The 21254-nt window shown below is 34.0% G+C and overlaps 2 protein-coding genes across 2 annotated transcripts; one reads left to right on the top strand and one right to left on the bottom strand.

Moving 5' to 3' along the window:
* Positions 1-5913: 5913 nt before the first annotated feature.
* LOC114404881 (NADP-dependent malic enzyme, chloroplastic-like) lies at positions 5914-8896 on the bottom strand. The gene is made up of 6 exons (XM_028367620.1): positions 8834-8896; positions 8718-8749; positions 7765-7908; positions 7587-7685; positions 6271-6372; positions 5914-6087 (listed from the first exon to the last, which is right to left on the bottom strand). The coding sequence occupies exons 3-6, from the start codon at positions 7876-7878 to the stop codon at positions 6007-6009; spliced, it is 396 nt and encodes a 131-aa protein (XP_028223421.1). The 5' UTR covers positions 7879-7908; positions 8718-8749; positions 8834-8896; the 3' UTR covers positions 5914-6006.
* Positions 8897-14783: 5887 nt separating this feature from the next.
* Positions 14784-18818, top strand: LOC114417219 (SH3 domain-containing protein 2-like). Its single transcript, XM_028382387.1, has 4 exons — positions 14784-14843; positions 17968-18168; positions 18282-18344; positions 18726-18818. Exons 1-4 carry the CDS (start codon positions 14784-14786, stop codon positions 18816-18818), a joined length of 417 nt encoding a protein of 138 aa, XP_028238188.1.
* Positions 18819-21254: the final 2436 nt, after the last annotated feature.

Genomic DNA, 21254 nt, shown 5'->3' with positions numbered 1-21254 from the left:
ATATATATATATATATATATATATATATATATATTCAACTTCGAAGAATTGATGATGTCTACCTCTCCAATTGGCCAGGCTCCATTGCAAAAAAACAGTAGTTCCATATTTTTACTACATTATCAAAGACTCAGTTTTACTTAAATAGTTCGAAGAGTGCATAGGTTCAAACTAAGCAATGCAGTCCACAGTCCACCACCCCTTTTTGGGGCCTCTAGAAGGATTCCCCTAGACCCATCTTCGTGGACCCTCATTTAGACAAAAAAAAAAGACATATTTAAGATGCTACTTCTGTAAATGCCAGCAGCCTACAAGTTTTTTTTTGTTTCCCCTACGGATTTCTCATGCTAATTGGTGTTTCAATCACTATGACAAGAAGTTTCCTTAATATTAATAATCAATAAAGAGTATACACTATTCATTTCAATAAAAGAACAACATAACATTGATTGCTAAAAAAATATAGAAAGAACATACATATCAATACCAATTAAAACAAGAGTTTAATAGATATGAACAAAGTTTCCTTAATATTAATAATCAATAAAGAGTATACACTATTCATTTCAATAAAAGAACAACATAACATTGATTGCTAAAAAATTATAGAAAGAACATACATATCAATACCAATTAAAACAAGAGTTTAATAGATATGAACAGTTAGTGTAAAAAAATTTACACTGTTAATCAGAAATCATCCTTTTGAAAATCAAACAAACTTATACTGTACATGGCTGGCGGTCTGAAATTAAGTGACACTATGATAGTATAACAATTATTTACACTATCAGTGTTTATTATATTCTTAAAACAAAATCCTACTTGAACACACACACATATACACACCTAAGAAAGACAACTGCATCTCCAGAAACAAGATTCTTTTGGCTAACAAAAATACTCCAACCATTAGTGAGCAGATGCCACCTTGGCTGACCTGACAAAAATTACCACAAGGACTTTCTATATCATTTATATCAATATAAGATTATGAAGTTAGCCACACAGTTTTTAATTAATTTTTTTCCAATTACCTCAGTAAATATGTCGAAATTTCCACTCCACACCATACAAATCTTTGGCAACAAGCTCTTGAGAAGGTCTTTGCTGCTTATAATCCTGTAGTGGGCACAAAAAGAAATTTATCACCCCTAGGGAGACAAAGAATTCAAAACTCCTAAACAATTTCATGTTACTAGAAATTGAAAAGTAGAACATGTGAGGTGTCACACCAAACGAGGAAAACAGTCTTCAACAGCTCTGCGAGGGACAAAGAACCCCCCATGAGTGTTGGTATCTGAGGTTGTAAGAGTTTTGCGAAACATGTGAGGGGTTGACTTTGTAGGTGTTGTTTCATTTCCCTCTTCATATGTTCCCAATTCCTCAAGCTCTTTTCCCTCTAAATACTACAAACAATGCTCAAAGTAATAAGGAATTGTCATCCTTCTAAAGGAAAAACCAAAATTAACCAAAGATGCACCAAAACAAAATAATAACAAAAAACCAACCTCAGCCTGGGGAAGCAAAGTAACCTATGTATAAACCTCATCATTCTCCTTATTGGCCTATTCATAGAGAAAAATACAATTAAACCAAACCAAATAAACAAATAGAATCAATACAAGTTTCATTCTCAGTTTGAGCACACTCACAAGTAGCACCCAATACCGATCCAGACTTCTTAGAGGACATTAGCCAAGCAGTTGACAGGTTCCAAACCCCATTTCACTAATGCCACAAAACCCATCCAAAAACAACATATATGAACTCAATCCTACATTTTAACACAAAAAGTTGATATGATCAAGTATCGAAGGAATGACCTGATCCATAGTTATATGATCAAGTATAGAAAGTTGAAAGTTAAACCATCACTATTCAAGCAAACTGCACAACACAATAAAACCAAAGGCAAGAAAATCTAGTTTTTAATTTCAGTACACTTAGAAAACAAAAAATTATCCTCTCAATAACTTGAACTGATGGTGCAGAATGCATTATCTTTAATGGTAGTGATACTAGATTATCCAATTTTTACATTGAAAAATCATCACAGACTAGAAAATATTATACGTAATTAACACACATATGCTTGTTGGTAATTAACACTAGAAAATCATCACAGACTAGAAAATATTATACGTAGTGATACTAGTTTTTAATTTTTACTTACTATTTTTTATGTCGGTTTATCGTAATTAACACACATAATCACTTAATTAAATAAATTATACGTAATTTGAACAAATATGGATTTGTGTCGTTGGCATGTGACCACAAAAGGACAAAGAAACACAAACGTGTTGCTCTTTGGAATAAAATGATTAGCAAATGACTTGAAATTCATGTTAATTATTTGATCACTTATCACATGCGTACGTGATAAGGAATCCAGGAAAGAAAAGGCACAACCAAACAATTATACGTAATTAACACACATATGCTTGTTGGTAATTAACACTAGAAAATCATCACAGACTAGAAAATATTATACGTAGTGATACTAGTTTTTAATTTTTACTTACTATTTTTTCTGTCGGTTTATCGTAATTAACACACATAATCACTTAATTAAATAAATTATACGTAATTTGAACAAATATGGATTTGTGTCGTTGGCATGTGACCACAGAAGGACAAAGAAACACAAACGTGTTGCTCTTTGGAATAAAATGATTAGCAAATGACTTGAAATTCATGTTAATTATTTGATCACTTATCACATGTGTACGTGATAAGGAATCCAGGAAAGAGGTCTCCCTGCATATACTTTTAAATTTGCAAAAGTTATAAGAAAAGGCACACCCGAACAATTAATCAAATTAAAGTACAAGAATAATCTTGAAATTTTTGGGATAGTTGAATATACAGGTACTGTCCCACTAACCCGATCAGAGGTTAATTTTAATATAATAGGTTTGAGTTTTAAAAATTAAATATGTTATATTTTATAATCTAATTTAAGTTATGTTTTAGGTTATTACAATTTCTGTCAGTGTTTTATATTCTTAAATATATAGGAGTGAGAGTTTTAAATAATTATGTATTAATGATGAATTTTAATTTGATAAATAATATTTTATCAGACATATGATATTATATTTAAAATGATATTATATATAATAAAATATATTTTAATTTAAGTTTTATGTTATATATTTTTAAATTTGATTATATACAATATTATGATATATTAAAATATTTTTTATAGAGTTTAATTTTTAGGGATTGGTTTGCACTAATAATCAATAAAAAATCATGTAATTAAGATTAGTTTTAAAAATAATTATTATAAAAATTGATAGATTTATGATACTCTATGATAATTTCTATTTAGTCAATAGTGTACAAATTGTATACACTATCCATGTATTAATTTTTTACTTCTTTTATAAAAATATCATTTTACTTTTAACACACTTCTTATTATTAATTATAATTGAATAATATCATAAAAAGTTACTTTCTAAAACCCATATTATTTATAAAAAAAGAAAGAATAAATAGTAAATTTTAAAAAAATGCTATTAACCTCATTTTTAAGTCATGGCTCCTTAAGAATTAAGGTTTTAATTTTTACTCAGGCAAATATTTTATCTTTAGTGTTGAAAGAATAAATCATTACATAATCTTAACAATTTTTACCTGACATATAACATTAATAAATTATATTATCTCTTTATAATAAACTGAAAAGGTTAAATTTATGATACTCTATGATAATTTCTATTTAGTCAATAGAGATGACTCTTAAAGTGCTTCATTAAAAAAAAAATGATGCTAACCATCTATCTATCTAGCTTAGCCCTTGACTTAAAAGAGACAAGAACCAGGGTGTCAATGAACTAGGGGGTTTCCGTTAACCTTATCATGGTTGTCAAAATAGGAAAAAGAGTAAACGAGTTAAAATAAATGTAGAGAAAAAAAAATAAACAAAACAAATTTGAGTACCTTAATGGTAGCAGATTCGGCTTTTACCACGTCAAAAATGGGTATGGCCAAAAGATTGAAAAAAGATGAATGAACCGGAGGGATGCAACTGATTTTCATTCCTTTATTTCACCAGATTTCCTGAGGAGATGAACGAAACAGAGCTGTGGCATGAATTTAAATGGGATCTAGAAGAATTCATGAAAGCCAACCTTTATACTTGGTAGAAAAGGAACCAACATCAGAACTCAATCCAAAACCAGAGCCACTTATTTAATACTAGTACATAATTTAATATAAGGGACAATATCTTAGTGTGCAATTACATGACATAATTCTCTTTTAGAAAGTTATCTTTGTGCAATAAATCCTTACATTTTTTTATAATTAAACATCGTAAACCACAAATTGAACAATTTATTATATGGGCTTAATTCTCCAAATTTACACATCCAGACATCTACTAACTGGCTTAGTCTTTTTCTCAAAAATTACTTTCTTTAATTCTATTTTCATTACCAATAAAAAAATTCCATACTATAATTCTTAAATCTCAACAATCACAGCACAGCCTTCCCACAAAACCATTTATGCACACATCAAGTAGGACTTACATCCTTTATTAATCGAATGACATCCCATACAATTTATCATCATCTTTTCCTCTGCTAAGGGGAGAGTGACATCCTAGAGTAATTATCCGCATACAACATATGTTGTTCTTTTTTTAAAGCATCTTATATCCTATTTTCATATCACACTATCACCTGCATACACAAATAATCGCGACAAAGGAGCCTGGCATCTTGTACCAAGCTGTATAAGCAAAAATGCCCAAGTAAGGCTAGCTCTCCTTGTATGATCCTGAGAATACTATAGTATTTAGTCATCTAAACAGAAATTTACACCTTCGAATTGGGGTTATCGCGGGAAGATGCAGATGATAGAACCAACATTTCAAATAGGGAAAAATAAAAGGCATTCAAGACTGCTACCACCCAACTAAAAATAAACAAATTAACCAACCAAATTCCTCAAAAGAGAAAAGACGTTTGACATACCAACAATAAACTGGTGGAAAAAAATCATTTAACATTTCAAGTTCAACTCTTCATAACAGAACCATGGCAACAATAACCTGCTCAACAAGATTCAAAATCATACACCAACTAGAATACTTGAACAAATGTATACACAGCTATGCACAAATCATAAATATGAAGGATTCATATGAAACACAGATAGTTGAATAGAGAATGTGTTTTTCTCAATGCATATGGAATTTTCATAACTTTACAGTCAACCAACCCTGACAAATTAACATACCACTCGATCCTCCCAAAACAAAGAGAACCAGTACCAACAATGGTCAGGTCAAGCTAAAATTGATAATTTTCACTGCACACACTAGAAAGTAGACGTAAAATGCCTTATGCACAAATAATAATGAAAATTTAGACACACTATATACAAGTTCCTTAGAGCAGACATTGTCACTTCCACATAATTGATAAACCACCATGAATACACATTTCGCAAATCCGAATTCCACCATTCATAAACAGGCAATTAAATAATAAACAAGCACTTTTGTTAGCAAATACTACACAAGAGGAACACGGCCAATACCATGAGCAATTGTGTCATCATTGAAAAAAGCTCAAAGGGATATCATAGGTCAAGCAGCCAATTGGATTTCCACAATCACAAACCATAAAACCAAAAGAAGACGCAAAAAGACGTTTCAATCGGATCACAATTCAAAACAAGGCATATTAAAAACGGAATTTATATTATTTAAAAATAAAGCTTTAAATTTTACATCTACACCCTCAAAAGCAACAAAAAAGGAAAATAAAACCCTAATTTAAAAATTCGAATTGAATCGGGGTCAACAGAAAACCCTAATCGAAACACAGGAAAATACTGAATAGGAAAAAAAAATCATTAAAAAGGATTAGTAACAATACCTCTGCACCATGATGATCAATAATAAATCCAACAAAATCAGCACATTCAATTCGAGTTTGGTTATTCTTTAAGCACAAACCCTCTAATATATAAGGGAAACATTTACACGTAGAGTATATGGCAACAAATTGTTTTGTCAGCTCCTACATTTTTTTCTCGTACTTTCTCAATGTTATGTCCTAACTGCAACATTAAAATAAGAAATGAATTATGACTTCCTCGTTTGTAACACCCAAGGAAGTACACTAGTCAAACCTAGAACCTATGTAAACCAAAAATTTGTTGAAATCACCTATACCATTAGAAAGATTCACTAGAATAACAACATCCTCAGGTACCACAAATATTAAAGTTGTTAATACAAACCTTCTCTACTAAGCATGGAAGAAACACTGCCTCTTCAGATTTGGTCAAAGAGTACCCCTCGTCCTTCAAAGTGTCAAGCAGTTCAGGAAGAAATTCCAGCACCTAAGAAATGATAAGACTCTATCAAGTAAGTATACTCCTATAAATTAAATTGAATAAAGTTAAGACTAACAGCATACATCTCCATGACAAGGAAGGAAAGGAAAAGAAGAAAACTGAAATCACAACAAAAGCAAAAATAAATTGAATCGGGTTGTAGAAGAACAAGCTTAAGGAAGTCAACCTCGGGTTGTAGAAGAACAACCTCGGGTTTAGAACAGTGAACAGCCTAGGGGCTTGCTTCAAATGTGAAATGAGCGACAAGGTTAGGGTTCAGAACAGTGAACTCAAATGCGAAAGCAGCTTAGGGTGTTCGGAACTAAATTTTTTTTTTTATTATTTTGATTTACGACGGTTTTTTAATATAAACCGGTGTAAATTTTATTACACAAAACATTCTAAGGCGATTTTCAATAACCTCCTTAGAATGTGCGTCGTGGATTCCAATTTTCAGCATAATTACAAAATTGCCACCGTACCACTTTCTAAAGCGGTTCCCTTATAACCATCGTAGAAATGGTGTCGTAAAAAGGCTTTTTTGTAGTAGTGAACCATGATATATATATATATATATATATAAGTGAGTGAGGCTCTTGAATTCCTAGTAGGCTCCATCTTGTGTGTGTGTGAGTCTACCTATCTAGCTTTCTCAAGGTTCAAGAAGCAACAAAGGCCTGCAAGCACTCAAGTTCCTAATCAGTACACCACTAAATAATAAATGAAAAACAGGGGATAGACAAGGGGATGGAGTAGATGGAACAAGAGAGAGAGAGTTAAAATAAAGAAAAGAGGTAAATTTATAAGGGAAGAAAAAAAAGAAAGAAAAATGAAAGACAGGTCATTATAAGAATACAATAATGAAAAGGCTAGTGGGATTTTGGAGGGATGGACGTTGTCTTGTTCTGAGGTTGTAGCTTTATGACAAAGAGGGAGTGACTAGAGATTGCTTAGAGCTGAGACTTTTACAGGCCCTCTTTGTGGAAAAGGAGAGAGGGAAGCACTGAAAATAACGAGGAGAGGACCAAAAGAAAAAGCATGGGAAGAAAGAGGACATGAGCTTCCACAAGGGATTATCAAATTAAAGTTGGGGTGGGTCGTTGGAGTCACATATGTGCCTCCACAAAGCATGACTAGAGATTACTTTTGGTTGCTTCCCTTCCCTTCAGAAGCATAGATAACAAGTCAGAAAAAAAAGGAAAAATAAATAATGGTCTTACTTCTCCAGCACCAAGGAAGAGGAATGTGTGCTCAGGCAATGTACCACCAATGAGTTTTAGGGCTGCTACAACTCCAGCTACAACAACAGATGCAGTCCCCTAAAATAACACATTAACAATTAAAACACATACTAACAATATTCAAGAAATAGAGGAGAGCTTTTGTAAGACAAAGTACATGTATATCGTCATTGAAAATGAGATGAGTTGTCCCATATTTAGCAAGTAACTCAAAAGCATTGTGATTTGCAAGCAGTGATGTTAGCTGCTTTATCCTGCCAGCAACCACCATTGTTTGTCAAGAACTCATTTGTCTCCACATCTGCCCAATAAAGTATGCCAGTCAGAAAGAATCAGGTCACAAAGTATATTTTTCTTGTATGAATAAAAAAAAAGTAAACACTTGCCACTGCTCAAGCAAACAGCTAGTTCAGTAGTTTCCTTAAACCCAGAACATATAGCCTTTAGAACAACACCTTTCTCCAATTTTCCTAGAAAATTTTTTTTTAGAATTGGAACTCCAGATGACTACCTATCACAAGAGCATAGAGTACAAACCTCGATATTGTTGATTATTTACAACAAGAGTAGGCAATATGGTAGCATCACCTCACGATCCCTTTCCAATCTACCAAAACTAATAAAGCGAGCCTTTTTAATATCCAACCTATTTCTTTTTTATATCCTTTTTCAAAATGATGTGTGGGAGGTGTATTATGAAGGGGAAAAAAGGTGCTATTTTTATTGTTGACATGCCTCAAAATGACTACTTTTATGTTGCACTTACATGTGCTAAGTATGGTTATATAAGGGAATAAAGTTGAAACCACAGGATGGTAAATTGATATCAAGGCATATCCCAGACTAGGAACTGGATATAACTTATCTACTTCCCATTCTATAGTCAAAAGATAAGCACTATAAGGAAAGTAACAGAGCTACAACAAATAGAATTTGCAACCGAAACTTGACTTGCGCAACTAATAAAAGTAAATAAAGCACATCATGCTCATGAGAAAAAAAGGGGCTATATTTCTTTGACATTACTAAATACCCATTTGAAAAAGAAAAAAAAAGCTAGCAAAGGGCAGGTGAATAAAAAAATTGGGAGAAAATAAGGAGTGAGCTGACCAGATGATTTGCGCCTGTTAGCAGAACGGTTCCTGTAAAAGAAAGAATGGGAAAAATTAGGAATTGTAAAAGAAAGTGATAATATATATATATATATATATAAGAAAATACATTACCTCTGGTTGGGTGGAGCATAGTGCTTCACCACTGGGGCCGATTTCGTTGTTGACGGAGGAGCCTGAAGATTCACTATTAGAAAATATGTTTTTTACATCGGTTATTTACGACTTTCTACATCAATTTTTAACCGATGTTGAAAGTATTATGGTTAACATCGGTTTTGAAAAACCGATGTTAACATAAAACTACCAACATCGGTTATTTAGATAACCGATGTTATATATTAAGACTACACGAAAATAAGTGTATAAATGGTGAACGTTGACATCAGTTTTTATACAAAAACCGATGTTAACTCATACACTAACATCGATTTTTTCCAAAAAATGATGTTAACGTACATCTTAACACCGGTTCTTCCTAAAACCGATGTTATTTACGTATATTAACATTGGTTATTTACAAAACCCGATGTTAATCTTCAAAACATTAACATCAGTTTTGTATAAAAAACGATATTAATGTGTGAGTTAACATTGGTTTTTTACAAGAACCGATGTTAATGTTTTGAAGATTAACATCTGGTTTTGTAAATAACCGATGTTAATATACGTAAATAACATCAATTTTAGGAAGAACTGATGTTAAGATGCACGTTAACATTGGTTTTTCTCAAAAACCGATGTTGTTTGTGTATATTAACATCGGTTTTTGTAAATAACCGATGTTGTTTTTAAGGTTTTTTTATATACATTTTCTGTTTTTACAAAAAAGCCTAACATTTAACCTGTAAAAAGCAATTTTAGACCACAATTCACAGCAAACATCATTTGCATTTTGCTTTCAAGTAGTTTTTAGCATAAAGCTACAGTAAACTATGAATTGATAAATATGAATAAAAGATTTATTAAGAACTATCAATAAATAACATTCAATGTTCAAATGACATAGCAAATTACAAAAATGTAAACCAAGTAGTGTAAACTAATTAAGTAAGCTAAAATGAATTGCCTAACATCCTAATTTTGCTAACTCCTAAGTTTGATCTCTAAGTCGGAGATAATGTTGTGCCCACTAAATGCGAAGTGCCTTTAATCTCTCAGGCTCCAATGGTCTAGCCTCGTTAAAATACCGCATGATCAAATAAAAGATAAATTAATAATGCAATACCAATTATAAGAAAATCAACTTTGTTTGAAATAAACAATTATCGCTTCCTAGTTATTCCTGAAACTTCCTAAGATGATGGTGGACATCCAGTGCATGACGTAATAACCGCACTCAGTGCTTCCTTTTTGTCAATTACACTAAATACATAAGCAGTATATATAAGTAGAAGTTTTATTTAAATCACGTACCTTAACAACAATCCACCTAGCAGTAGCCTTGGATTTAGGTTGTGGAGTATCATCAAGTCCTTTCAAAGCACTGTTGAATATAAGGAACATTTAATAATTGATGTTAATGTTGAGTAATGCCAATGCAAATGTATTGAAAACAACATTGACCTGTTAATTATTCCCTTAAGGTAGTTGTCTGGCCTGTTATGCAAGGAACAAAACCAGACAACAAGGTTTTCCTTGGGCAGAATGACCACCATTTGCCAGTGTCCGCTGCAGTGGAGACGAATCTGGGTTATTGTAGTAGTATACATTATTTAAATTCAGTTGTTTTGTTTGACTTACCCATTTAAGTAGGCTCCAAGGTAGACATCGCATTTTGAACTCTGCATCCAACTCTTGATGTAACTTTTGGTGTCAAACTACGATTGCCCAGATCTCTGAATAGACTGTGGCTCGAAGAATCCATACACATCAGAATTCCCCGCTCGCATACTTGTTTCAGTCAGATGCCTGTTGTTGTTAAGACAAAGTTAATTATGTATGAATTTAAAGCAATAAGTTAGGTAATTAACAGTAAGCTAAATTGACTTATAGAATCCATAATTGTAAGACAGATATGCTGAGACATTGACCACCGTGTGCAATTTCAGAGAGATCTTCATGCTTTATGTACAGCGGGAAGTCTGGATTAAATACCCCGAACACGGTAGCATCCCAGTTAACTTGGAAAGGCTTCAAGAAAAGCTCTGGGATGGTCAATGTCATTAGATATAGCGGATCATCGATCTCAGGATCCAGCCTTTGTGGAGGTTTTGCTGGAGGAAAAATTGCCTACTGATGAAACATAGTTAAATAATTACGCTGAATAAATTAATTGAAAAAAGAAGCATATAATCAAAGTAAAATACTTGTTCTGGTAAAGGCTTCACGAGATGTGTCGGCCAAGCAAGAAAGGTGTTATGTGTCTACCCCACTAAGGTAACCTCATCAGGGGGTACAGGAACGGGAGCCTGTGCATCTTTAACCTCCTCAACACCAACCTTTACTTGGCCAGGCAACAAAGGAATTTTGTGAAATGTTGATCCCTCATGTACAACCCGCACTTGTCTGAGTCACCTGTCTCAGGATCGTTCCCTGAGGGATCAACACAACTCTCCTTTGTGCTGACACGAGGACCTGAGGGACCAACCATAGGCTCTGGAGGCAATGCAAGTTCCTAAGATTGCATCTGGGATTGAAACTGGGACTGCATCTGGCCGAAAGATGCCATCAGTTGTCGAGTCACTTTTTCTGTGATTGACTCCTCTAGTTGGTCCCTGATTTGTTGGGTCAGCTATTGTAGCTCTTCAGGAGGCAAGAAGGAAGAGCTACAGGTAGTTCATGGAGTTGATCTGAAATATTGCTTGATGGTGACATCGGCTCCAGCAGCACAGACACGACCAGGATGATCTGCTCGCCCAATGGCGGCAGTCAGGACATCCTGATGGAGGAGAGGAAGAAAATAGAATAGCACAAGTTTTTGCCCAATGAACTTTTCTTGACAAAGCAAATGTTGAACAAAAACTCTTAGAAAGATGTTAAGAATAATTTTCTTGAAATTCGTGCCATGGTCACATTTATAGCCATTTGATGACTCTTGAAGAAACCATGTTAAAAGTTGTGACTCTTGGCAATTTCTTCAAAACCAGTCACTGGTAATCGATTACCATAATGGTGTAATCGATTACACAGTTTATTCTATCAAAGGTTATGACTCTTCATGTTGAGATTTGAAATCTAACGTTCAAAATCATTGGTAATCGATTACAAATATTGTGTAATCGATTACACTATTTTGAAAATATTTTTGAACATTACAAGACAATGGTAATCGATTACATGCCCATGCTAATCTATTACTACTTTGTAAATCAGTTATAAAACTGTTTTGGGCTTCTGGTAATCGATTACTACCTTATGGTAATCGATTACCAGAGAGTAAAAACTCTGGTAAAAAAATATTTCTTGAAAAATTCTCTTGGACAATTTTGTGTTGTTCAATCTTTTCTTTGAAAAATTCATTTTAAACTTATCTTGATGTTTTTCTTGAGGTTCTTGCATATCTTGAGTCTTCTCTTGAATCTTCACTTGAATCTTCTTGGGTCTTTAATCTTGTTTGAATGAATCTTTAATAATCTTTGGCATCATCAAAATACTCTTGGAAGCTTTGCTTCTACAATCTCCCCCTTTTTTATGATGACAAATCCTGAAATCAAGAGAATATATGCAATATTTGATCTATCATTCACTCATCCCTTTCTCCCCTTTTCTTTTTGAATTTTTGCTTAATTTAAAACTCAATAAATAATTTTATGTCTTGATTTCTAAAATACACATTTTCTCTCCCCTTTGGCAACATCAAAAAGCCAAAGTGCGGAAATGAAATAAAATAACAAACATATATCATATGCTAACAGACATAGCAACAAGACAAAAAACTCAATGAACACCTACTTATCTAAGTCACTAACATCTAAAATGTGCATCTATTCCTAGGGCAGAAGTAATGATGTTTTTGGCTTTAAGATTATATTGAACTCTTCTTCTATCTTCTTCGGACCATTGATCTCTAGGTTTCTCTATTGTTGTGCTTCCATCTTCTATGGTGGGTACATAAGGTCCTATTTCTATGGCTTCCCAAATGTTTAAATCTATTGCTTCAATGAAGATTTGCATAGGGGTTTTCCAGTAGTGGTAACCCTCTCCATTGAAGATAAGAGGCCTATTGATGGAATTTCCTTCCGAGAATAAGAAATTTGCTGAGGCCATTTTTCTTAAAGTTTCTAAACTTTCTACAAGAAACCTACTTTGATACCACTTGTTGGACAAGTGGCCTCAGAAATTTTAAGAAGGGGGGAGTTGAATTAAGATTTCGTTAAGTATTCCTAATTGAAAAATTTCCCTTACTTAGATATTTCCTAGATTCAATTATTTCTTTAATTGTAAGTTACTCGAATAACAAATAAGGAGAAGTAAACTTAAAGAAATATAAACACAACAGAAAGTAAAAGAGATTAAGGACAGAGAGAATGCAAAACTGGATTTATACTGGTTCGACCACAACCGTGCCTACGTCTAGTCCTCAAGCAAATTCCACTTAAGCGTTTTCACTAGCCTTGTAAAAACCCTTTACAAGCAATGAACCACAAAGGACTTCCCTCCTTTGTGTTCAATGTTTACACCAAGAAGCAAATTCCACTTCTTGCAATGAACCCCAAAGGACTTTCCTCCTTTGTGTTCAGTGATTACACCAAGAGGCAATCCCACCTCTTGCAATGAACCCCAAAGGACCTTCCTCCTTTGTGTTCAGTGATTACACCAAGAAGCAAATTCCACTTCTTGCAATGAACCCCAAAGAATGTTAGTCCTTTGTGTCCAGTGATTCAACCAAGGAACAAATATGTTCCTTGAACCAAGTAGACCGTCTCTTGAAAACTTTTATAACCAAGAGTCTCTCTTGAAAAGCTTTCTGTAAGAATGGAGGAGAGGAAGAAAATAGAATAGCACAAGCTTTTGCCCAATGAACTTTTCTTGACAAAGCAAATGTTGAACAAAAACTCTTAGAAAGATGTTAAGAATAATTTTCTTGAAATTCGTGTCATGGTCACGTATTATAGCCATTTGATGGCTCTTGAAGAAACCATGTTAAAAGTTGTGACTCTTGGCAATTTCTTCAAAATCAGTCACTGATAATCGATTACCATAATGGTGTAATTGATTACACAGTTTATTTTATCAAAGGTTGTGACTCTTCATGTTGAGGTTTGAAATCTAACGTTCAGAATCACTGGTAATCGATTACAAATATTGTGTAATCGATTACATTATTTTGAAAATATTTTTGAACGTTACAAGACAATGGTAATCGATTGCATGCCCATGCTAATCGATTACTACTTGGTTAATCAATTATAAAACTGTTTTGGGCTTCTGGTAATCGATTGCTTCTGGTAATCGATTACTACCTTATGGTAATCGATTACCAGAGAGTAAAAACTCTGGTAAAAAAATATTTCTTGAAAAATTCTCTTGGACAATTTTGTGTTGTTCAATCTTTTCTTTGAAAAATTCTTTTTAAACTTATCTTGATGCTTTTCTTGAGGTTCTTGCATATCTTGAGTCTTCTATTGAATCTTCACTTGAATCTTCTTGATTCTTTAATCTGGTTTGAATGAATCTTTAATAATCTTTGGCATCATCAAAATACTCTTGGAAGCTTTGCTTCTACACACCTCTCGCCGACAGTCTGAAGAATTTTCTTCTTTGTCCTACTATCAGAAGCTTGAAGGATTTCAAAATTCAGCTTGACAAATAAAAAATTAGGTTTTATTGTAAGTCAATTATAAATTTTGGCTAATAAAGAAAATCAAAGAAGAAAACTAAAATACCTGAATATCCTCCCAAATCAAATCCTTCTGAGCAGCAGGGACTTCCTTCCAGGTCTCGTATGTGACGTCGACCTTATCACGAGCGACAACCCCCAAATATGTTCTTAATTTCTTCTTGTGGGGATCGTCGGCCTTGTCGGTTGTAGGATCGACGTTGACCACTAGTCTCTCTGCCCCAGGTGGTCTAGAGGCCAAGGATCGTAGTCGTGTCTCTTAGTGTGTCCGCTTCTAGGTGGATGGGGACACTGATGCTATTGCAGGAGGAGGAGAAGGAGAAGGGGGAGGAGGAGGAGGAGGTGAGGCGGGTGGAGTAGTCGTGGTCTTATAAAGAGAAAAACTTGATTTAGTTAACATTATCAAAAACCACAGTATGAGTTATGTAAATCAATTTACCGAAATCAAATACATAACTAGAAAATTACATTAGACGATGTTAATTAATTCTCCTTCATCATGATCATTACGATTAGCATGAACGTCGTCAGCTTCTTCTTCTCCGATGACGTTAGGAGTGATTTGTATGGACAAAGGACTAACATAAGTGTCCATGTATGAATCATCATCTTCTACATTAACACCAATTGTTTTGCCGTGTAGAACCACGCACCACCTTTCATCACAAGGGTCTTGCACATAAAAACTTTTTTAGCTTGTTCTGCCATGATGAAAGGGTCATTGTGGTAACCTAGTTTCTTTAGGTCTACCAACGTAAATCCTACATCATTCGTCCGCACATTGGTGTTGCTGTCCCATTTACATTTGAAAACATAAACAGTAAATTTGACATAGTTAAGCTCCCAAATTTCATCAATGAACCCAAAGTAAGAGATGGAAGCTACACAGGGATTTTCATCAAGCACACTTGCGAAGTGTTGAGATTCAGTCCTTAGGGTGACCCCGTTGTTTTGAATTGTACTTTTGTCGTCTTGTGCTTTTGTGTAAAAGGAATACTTGTTTATGTCGTATCCTTGCCAAGTTATCACATTTCTTTTAGGCCCATCTGCAAGCTTTCTTAATGTTTCTGAGGCACTTTCATCAGCAAAGATTGTATCTTTAAACCAATCACAGAAAGTTTTTTTATGCTCTTTCAACACCCAGTTCTTTGACATTTTTTGATTATTTTTTTTTTACTAAAGCTTCATGCTGAAGTATGTATGGCAAAACTTTATTACTGTTGTTCAACATATACAAGTGCGCTTGTAACAAATCTTCTACACTTGGAGTGATGACATGCAGTCCTCTTGAATCCTTATAGCACATCCACAAAGTTGTTAAATTAAAGGGACTACAGTTTAGAAGCTTTAGATTAAGGAGAGAAAATAGCCAAGGATCATATCCAGTGTTTGATTTTATCATGGCCAACAATCAATCAAGCAGATGAGCAAAACTTTCACAAAACTAGATATGAAATCAAAGAAAAGCTCTCAGTTGTATAATCTTTGTATAAAGTAATAAATCAAAGAGTATAATCTTTGTATTGTGTTTAAGTTTGCTAAGACCCTTTTGAATTTTTTACTAGCTATCTGTAAATATCATTTATTGTATTGAGATCACACCACTAGTTTCTAGGATTCCTTCGGCTAGGGAAGCAAAACTTAAAAGGCAAGAATTATATGCTAAAGCTCATTATCAAAGTGAGCCAAGGTTAATATCATTACTTTTTCTGGTTCTCTTATCTAATTCCTATGATATATCCTTTCCTAAAGCATTGATGCATGTTGTCTTCTACTCAACAAGTTAATGGATGATTTGCTATTTCCTTCTTGATGTTCATAATTATTGCTTGACCACACTAACAACACATAAGAATGGGTGCTTCAGTTTCAACTATGCTTAGACAGATCCAAGGAGAAAAAGTAAAGGAAATAAAAGTATATAATAATAAATATATGATTCTGTGGCAGAAAGAGAATACTAACCAATACTAGTAAGCATTGAATTTCCTCTGAGAATAACAATAAGCAATATCTGAAAACTCAGAAGTGAAAGAACTCAGAAGTGAAAATGTTAGGAACTTAGAGACAGAAACAACAACAGCAGGACCAGGGGTCAAAATTGCAAACCAGGGGGTACAGGAGGAAGAAAAGCCCAAAAGAAGAATTGTTAAACCATCTTACCTCAGTGACTATGTCTAAGGAAGAATGGTGAGCTTGATCAGCAAAGGCACCACACACTATGAGGGAATATCCTTGCTTGATGCTGTCTGCTTTAGGGAGACAAGCACTAACAGATTTTGTTATTGCAAATCATTCTAGAATCCTTTTCTATTATGATGAAGCCTATATATATGTAAATAACAAGCAAGGAAAATCAATGAGAAATATACAAATTACCTTTCTTCTTTGTGCCTTCTTCTTTTCTTAGGAGGTTATGCTGCCTCGAAGCCAGTAGCTAGGGGGTGCTAACAAAAAACAAATACTTTCTCAACTTAAATTAATAAAATACAAAAACCAGGCTACTAGATAATTTTCCAACAAAAAGAGCTTTAAGATTACCCAAACTTGAATAAAGTGGCTTAAGTTTGAGTCTATAAATTGCTTTATTCAGTTTATATACAAGGGATTTATCAAAGGACTCAAACCCTGGAGGTTGAGTCATGTAAACTTCTTCCTTTAACAGCCCATTGACTTTAACAGATATCTATAGCTTTGGATAAGTAAACCATTAAGATTCACATGCCAATATCAAAATGAAATAAAGGTGTAGAGCATTTAATTAAGTTCACACTTGCAGGATTTTACGTCCAAGCCAAATTACCTTGTAACCTTCACTATTGGCTATGATCAGAAAAATAATATTGATGCATCTGTGAAAAAGGTCTTAATCAGTTCATTTTCACTCTTATTATTTCCTCCTAATTACAATTTGAAAGAGTTTGTAAGAGAAATGAAATTGAGAGAATCTGAGAACAGAAAGTGGAGTTTTGTTTTAATTATTTCTCAACTGAAAAAAGGTTACTAATACCACTGGTTATTTACATATATATCCTAATACAATTAGTAAAGCTATATCTTTGACATTATTTTGCAAAACTCCACTGGTTATTTACATACATTATCTATGAAATTTCTTAACATTTTAGTTAAAAGTAAACCTAGGGATATGGCATGCTAGTGCCCCTTGAAACTCATGTTCGTTGCTGTTGGATCTATTTGGTAATTCTAGATTTGGGGCCTGCTTTTTTAATTTAAGGTCTAAGACCAATTATTTGTGTTTTGTCTAGTAATCCCTAGGTATGACTGGAATTTTGGGAATGAGATGGTAGCTTAGGCCTGAGAGGGTATAATCTGTGTATCAGCTATGATTGTTGTTATCTGTTATTTCTACAATTTTTTCTGGTATATGTATTTCTACATTTGTTTCATCAACAATTTTTTTCCTATGTACTTTTTAATTACACTGTCTTTTAAACATACACAGGCTATTGAAGTTTCCAAACGCCAGGCAAAAGTAAGAGAAACACCAGGAAATTCTGAGAATTCTATGAAGTTGGAAGCAGTTGAAACAAAGCTGCAAGACCTGAAGACAAACATGGCCATATTGGGAAAAGAAGTAGCTGCCGCAATGGTTGTTGTAGAAGCACAACAACAGAGGTTAACCCTCCATCATCTTATAGCTATGGTATGACTATTTAACCATATGATTCTGCAATTCTTTTGTTTTAAAACCTTGGATCTGAGTTATCAGAAATTATTATCCCCACTTAATTCCAGCGTGTTGTTTCTATTATGCAGGTTGAAGCAAAGCGTGCCTATCATCAAAGAGTACTCCAAATACTTGATCAGCTTGAGGAAGAGGTGAGCCATTGTATCCCTTTTTCATTTTTTCATTATATTCTCCATATAGAAAAGTATGCTATTTGTTACATTGTTTTCTTTTGGTATCAACAAATGATTATATGGCATATGTATATTTTAATAATAGATAATATCATAACGACAACGAATTGAAGCCCCTCCTACACCTAGTGTGGATAGCAGCATGACACCACCCCCATCATATGAAGAAGTAAATGGTGTATGTGCTTCTTAAGCACATAATGGCTCAACAGATAGTATGGGTTACTTCTTAGGAGAGGTTACACTATTTCTTGCGCTAAAGTTAGAGATATTGTACTGAAAAATAAGTGAATGTTTAGTGCTTACATTTACTTTCTATTGTACATTTTACTCATGCAGGTTTTATTTCCCTACCATGGTGAGTCTGAAGTTGAATTGAATCTATCAGTTGAATTGACCCAGACCCACAATGAGTCACAAAGCAACCCATAAATGGGTGACTCAAGATCAATAGCTGCTGAACCCAATCCCCATGTACCACCCCTCTTCCCTTTGTTCTCTCATTAAACCCTTCAGGAAAAGCTTATTCTATTGCTTCGGCTCAAATAGGGGGTTTTAATGCAACCAGGAAAGGCATTCATGTGAGTTCAAAACCCAACAAAAGTACCTTAAATTAATTGATCACACTTCAAAAAGCATTCAATTCCAAAGGAGGTTGAGGAGTGTGTGTGAAAGGGCAAAAATAACACTATCCTATGATGTTATTACCAACATTGAGTTGGATGTTTTATTTAAGGGCATTGACTTCTGCTCTTCAATCACTCATGCAAAGTTTGAATAGTGTATGCAAAGATGGACAAGAGCTGTGTAGATGATGTTGTCCTTGTTTGGTGGCTCTTCTAGGATTCCCAAAGTGCAACAGCTATTTAGCACAACAAACTAAAGGTTGTATAATCTTTAACCTTCTAGGTTACAATAGTCTTGAAGTTTTCACCATCCTTTTACTTCTAAAAGCTAGTGATGTTCTTTTATTACATGCTTGCATCTGTCTTGACTCTTGACTTCTTGTTGTCTTTACATGTATTGTTAATAAGATTATCACTTGGAATTTGTCCTAGCTTTGGAGGCATTTAAGAAGAGTTTTAAGATAAATTTGGTTTATTCCCACATGGTATCAAAGTGTGTAATTTTGATACATGGTCACTGGGAATACTTTTCACTTAGTCAATTAGAAATTATATTTCATATGACTTTTAAAATAATTATTATAATAATCATGAATCTTGCCAGCATAAAAAAAACATTTACACTGTAAATGTATTCTACTTAGCTTCTAAAATCAAAATGCTTATGATACTTCCAAAATGACCATACATTTGCTATTGCCTCTCCTAAGTATCCTGAAATTGCAAAGTGCTTCTGAATCACACGAAAAGAAGGAAGTGATAAAGAGTTTGACTAAACTACTCACAGAGAAACCTAACTGAGCAACATTCCCAACCACGTACCTCAACAGAATGTATCTTCGACTAAGTGATGAAGAGGATGCTCAGAAGAGATTTCAGAAGTCCGAGATGCTCACAATCTGAAAAAAGAAGCCACGTACCTCAATGAATGCTCACAAGACATGAGGGAAGCAGCCACGTACCTGAAACTCGCGGACGAGGAGACACCAAACTCGAGGACGGCGGTGACGAGTCGCAAAATGCAATGTCGTGGAGGAGGGAGACGGCGGTGAGGGCGAAAGGGTTTGTGAAACTAAGTGTGCGGGAGGAAAAGAATTTGGTGTTTTAAGTTATGAATAACACAACATCGATTTTCTTGAAAAACCCGATGTTAATGTTACAAACTTAACATCAGTTTTTGATGAAACCGATGTTAACAAATTAATGTTAACATCGAGTTTTAAAAAAACCGATGCTAATGTCAAGTAGTTAACATCGGTTTTTTGAATACCGATGTCAATTAACTAAATTTATTACCACCATGCTCTTGTTAACATCGGTTTTTAGAAAAGTCGATGTTAACCTACTGTGTTAACATCAGTTTTTCAAAAAACCAATGTTAATAAAGTCTCGTTATTTATCATTTTGCCACCGCGTTTTTGTTAACATCGGTTTTATCAAAAACCGATGTTAACTTAGCGATGTTGAAACTACTTTTTCTAGTAGTGATTCTCTTGCATCTTTCTCTAACTACTTGTTCTTCGACAAAGAAAGAGAAGAGTTGAATTCCAATGGCAATTCAAAGAGAGAGAAAGCACATCCTTTTTCCCTTTCCTTTTACCATAATCAATCAGTCAATCAATTAAGGCATGTCTAGGTTGGTCCGCTTTATTTAAATTATTAAACATCTATATATTACTGCACTGATGCAATGAATGAATTAATAGCAATTATAAAGTACAATACTTGGGCATCTTGCTCTTCTTTCAAAACAGGATTATCAGTATTAGTATCGACTCTTCTTTCAAAATAGGATTATCAGTATCTATAATTTATTTTATCATAATAGCAAATAAAAATCATCAGACCCCACCCCAGAATCAGCATCATCAAACTCGTCATCGTCGTCGGATTACACGGCAGAGTTATGCCGCCCAATCACCTCTTCATCACTGGACATATGGGAATACCTCAATCGCATGAGAAGAAGTGTGGAAGAAGGAATTGAGGAGAAGATGAGAGGTGGTGGAAGGAGAAGAGAGAGGTGGGACACTACAGGTTTTGGAGGAAAGAGAGGTGGTGGAAGGAGAAGAGAGAAGTGGGGGGTTTTGGAGGCATTGTTACGCACGACACTGAAGGTTATATATAATTAGGGCTTTTTTGTTTTCAGAATTACGATGGGTTTTATATGGGTTTTAGTAAAAAAACTCATCGTAAATTTTATTAGATATAACATTCTAAGGTGGTTTTCAATAATCGTCTT

This window comes from Glycine soja, chromosome 1 (assembly GCF_004193775.1).
Source record: "Glycine soja cultivar W05 chromosome 1, ASM419377v2, whole genome shotgun sequence".
NCBI classification, from domain to species: domain Eukaryota; kingdom Viridiplantae; phylum Streptophyta; class Magnoliopsida; order Fabales; family Fabaceae; genus Glycine; species Glycine soja.
This window is presented reverse-complemented; position numbering and strand designations above follow the sequence as displayed.

Coding starts and splice junctions, on each gene's coding strand:
- LOC114404881 (XM_028367620.1), bottom strand. CDS start 7,878: ATGGTGGTTGCTGGCAGGATAAAGCAGCTAACATCACTGCTTGCAAAT. Junction 7,686..7,764: donor TTTTCAATGACGATATACAT/GTACTTTGTCTT, acceptor GTGTTATTTTAG/GGGACTGCATCTGTTGTTGT. Junction 6,088..6,270: donor TTCCATGCTTAGTAGAGAAG/GTTTGTATTAAC, acceptor TTAATGTTGCAG/TTAGGACATAACATTGAGAA.
- LOC114417219 (XM_028382387.1), top strand. CDS start 14,784: ATGGGGACACTGATGCTATTGCAGGAGGAGGAGAAGGAGAAGGGGGAG. Junction 14,844..17,967: donor AGGGGGAGGAGGAGGAGGAG/GTGAGGCGGGTG, acceptor AAACATACACAG/GCTATTGAAGTTTCCAAACG. Junction 18,345..18,725: donor TTGATCAGCTTGAGGAAGAG/GTGAGCCATTGT, acceptor TTACTCATGCAG/GTTTTATTTCCCTACCATGG.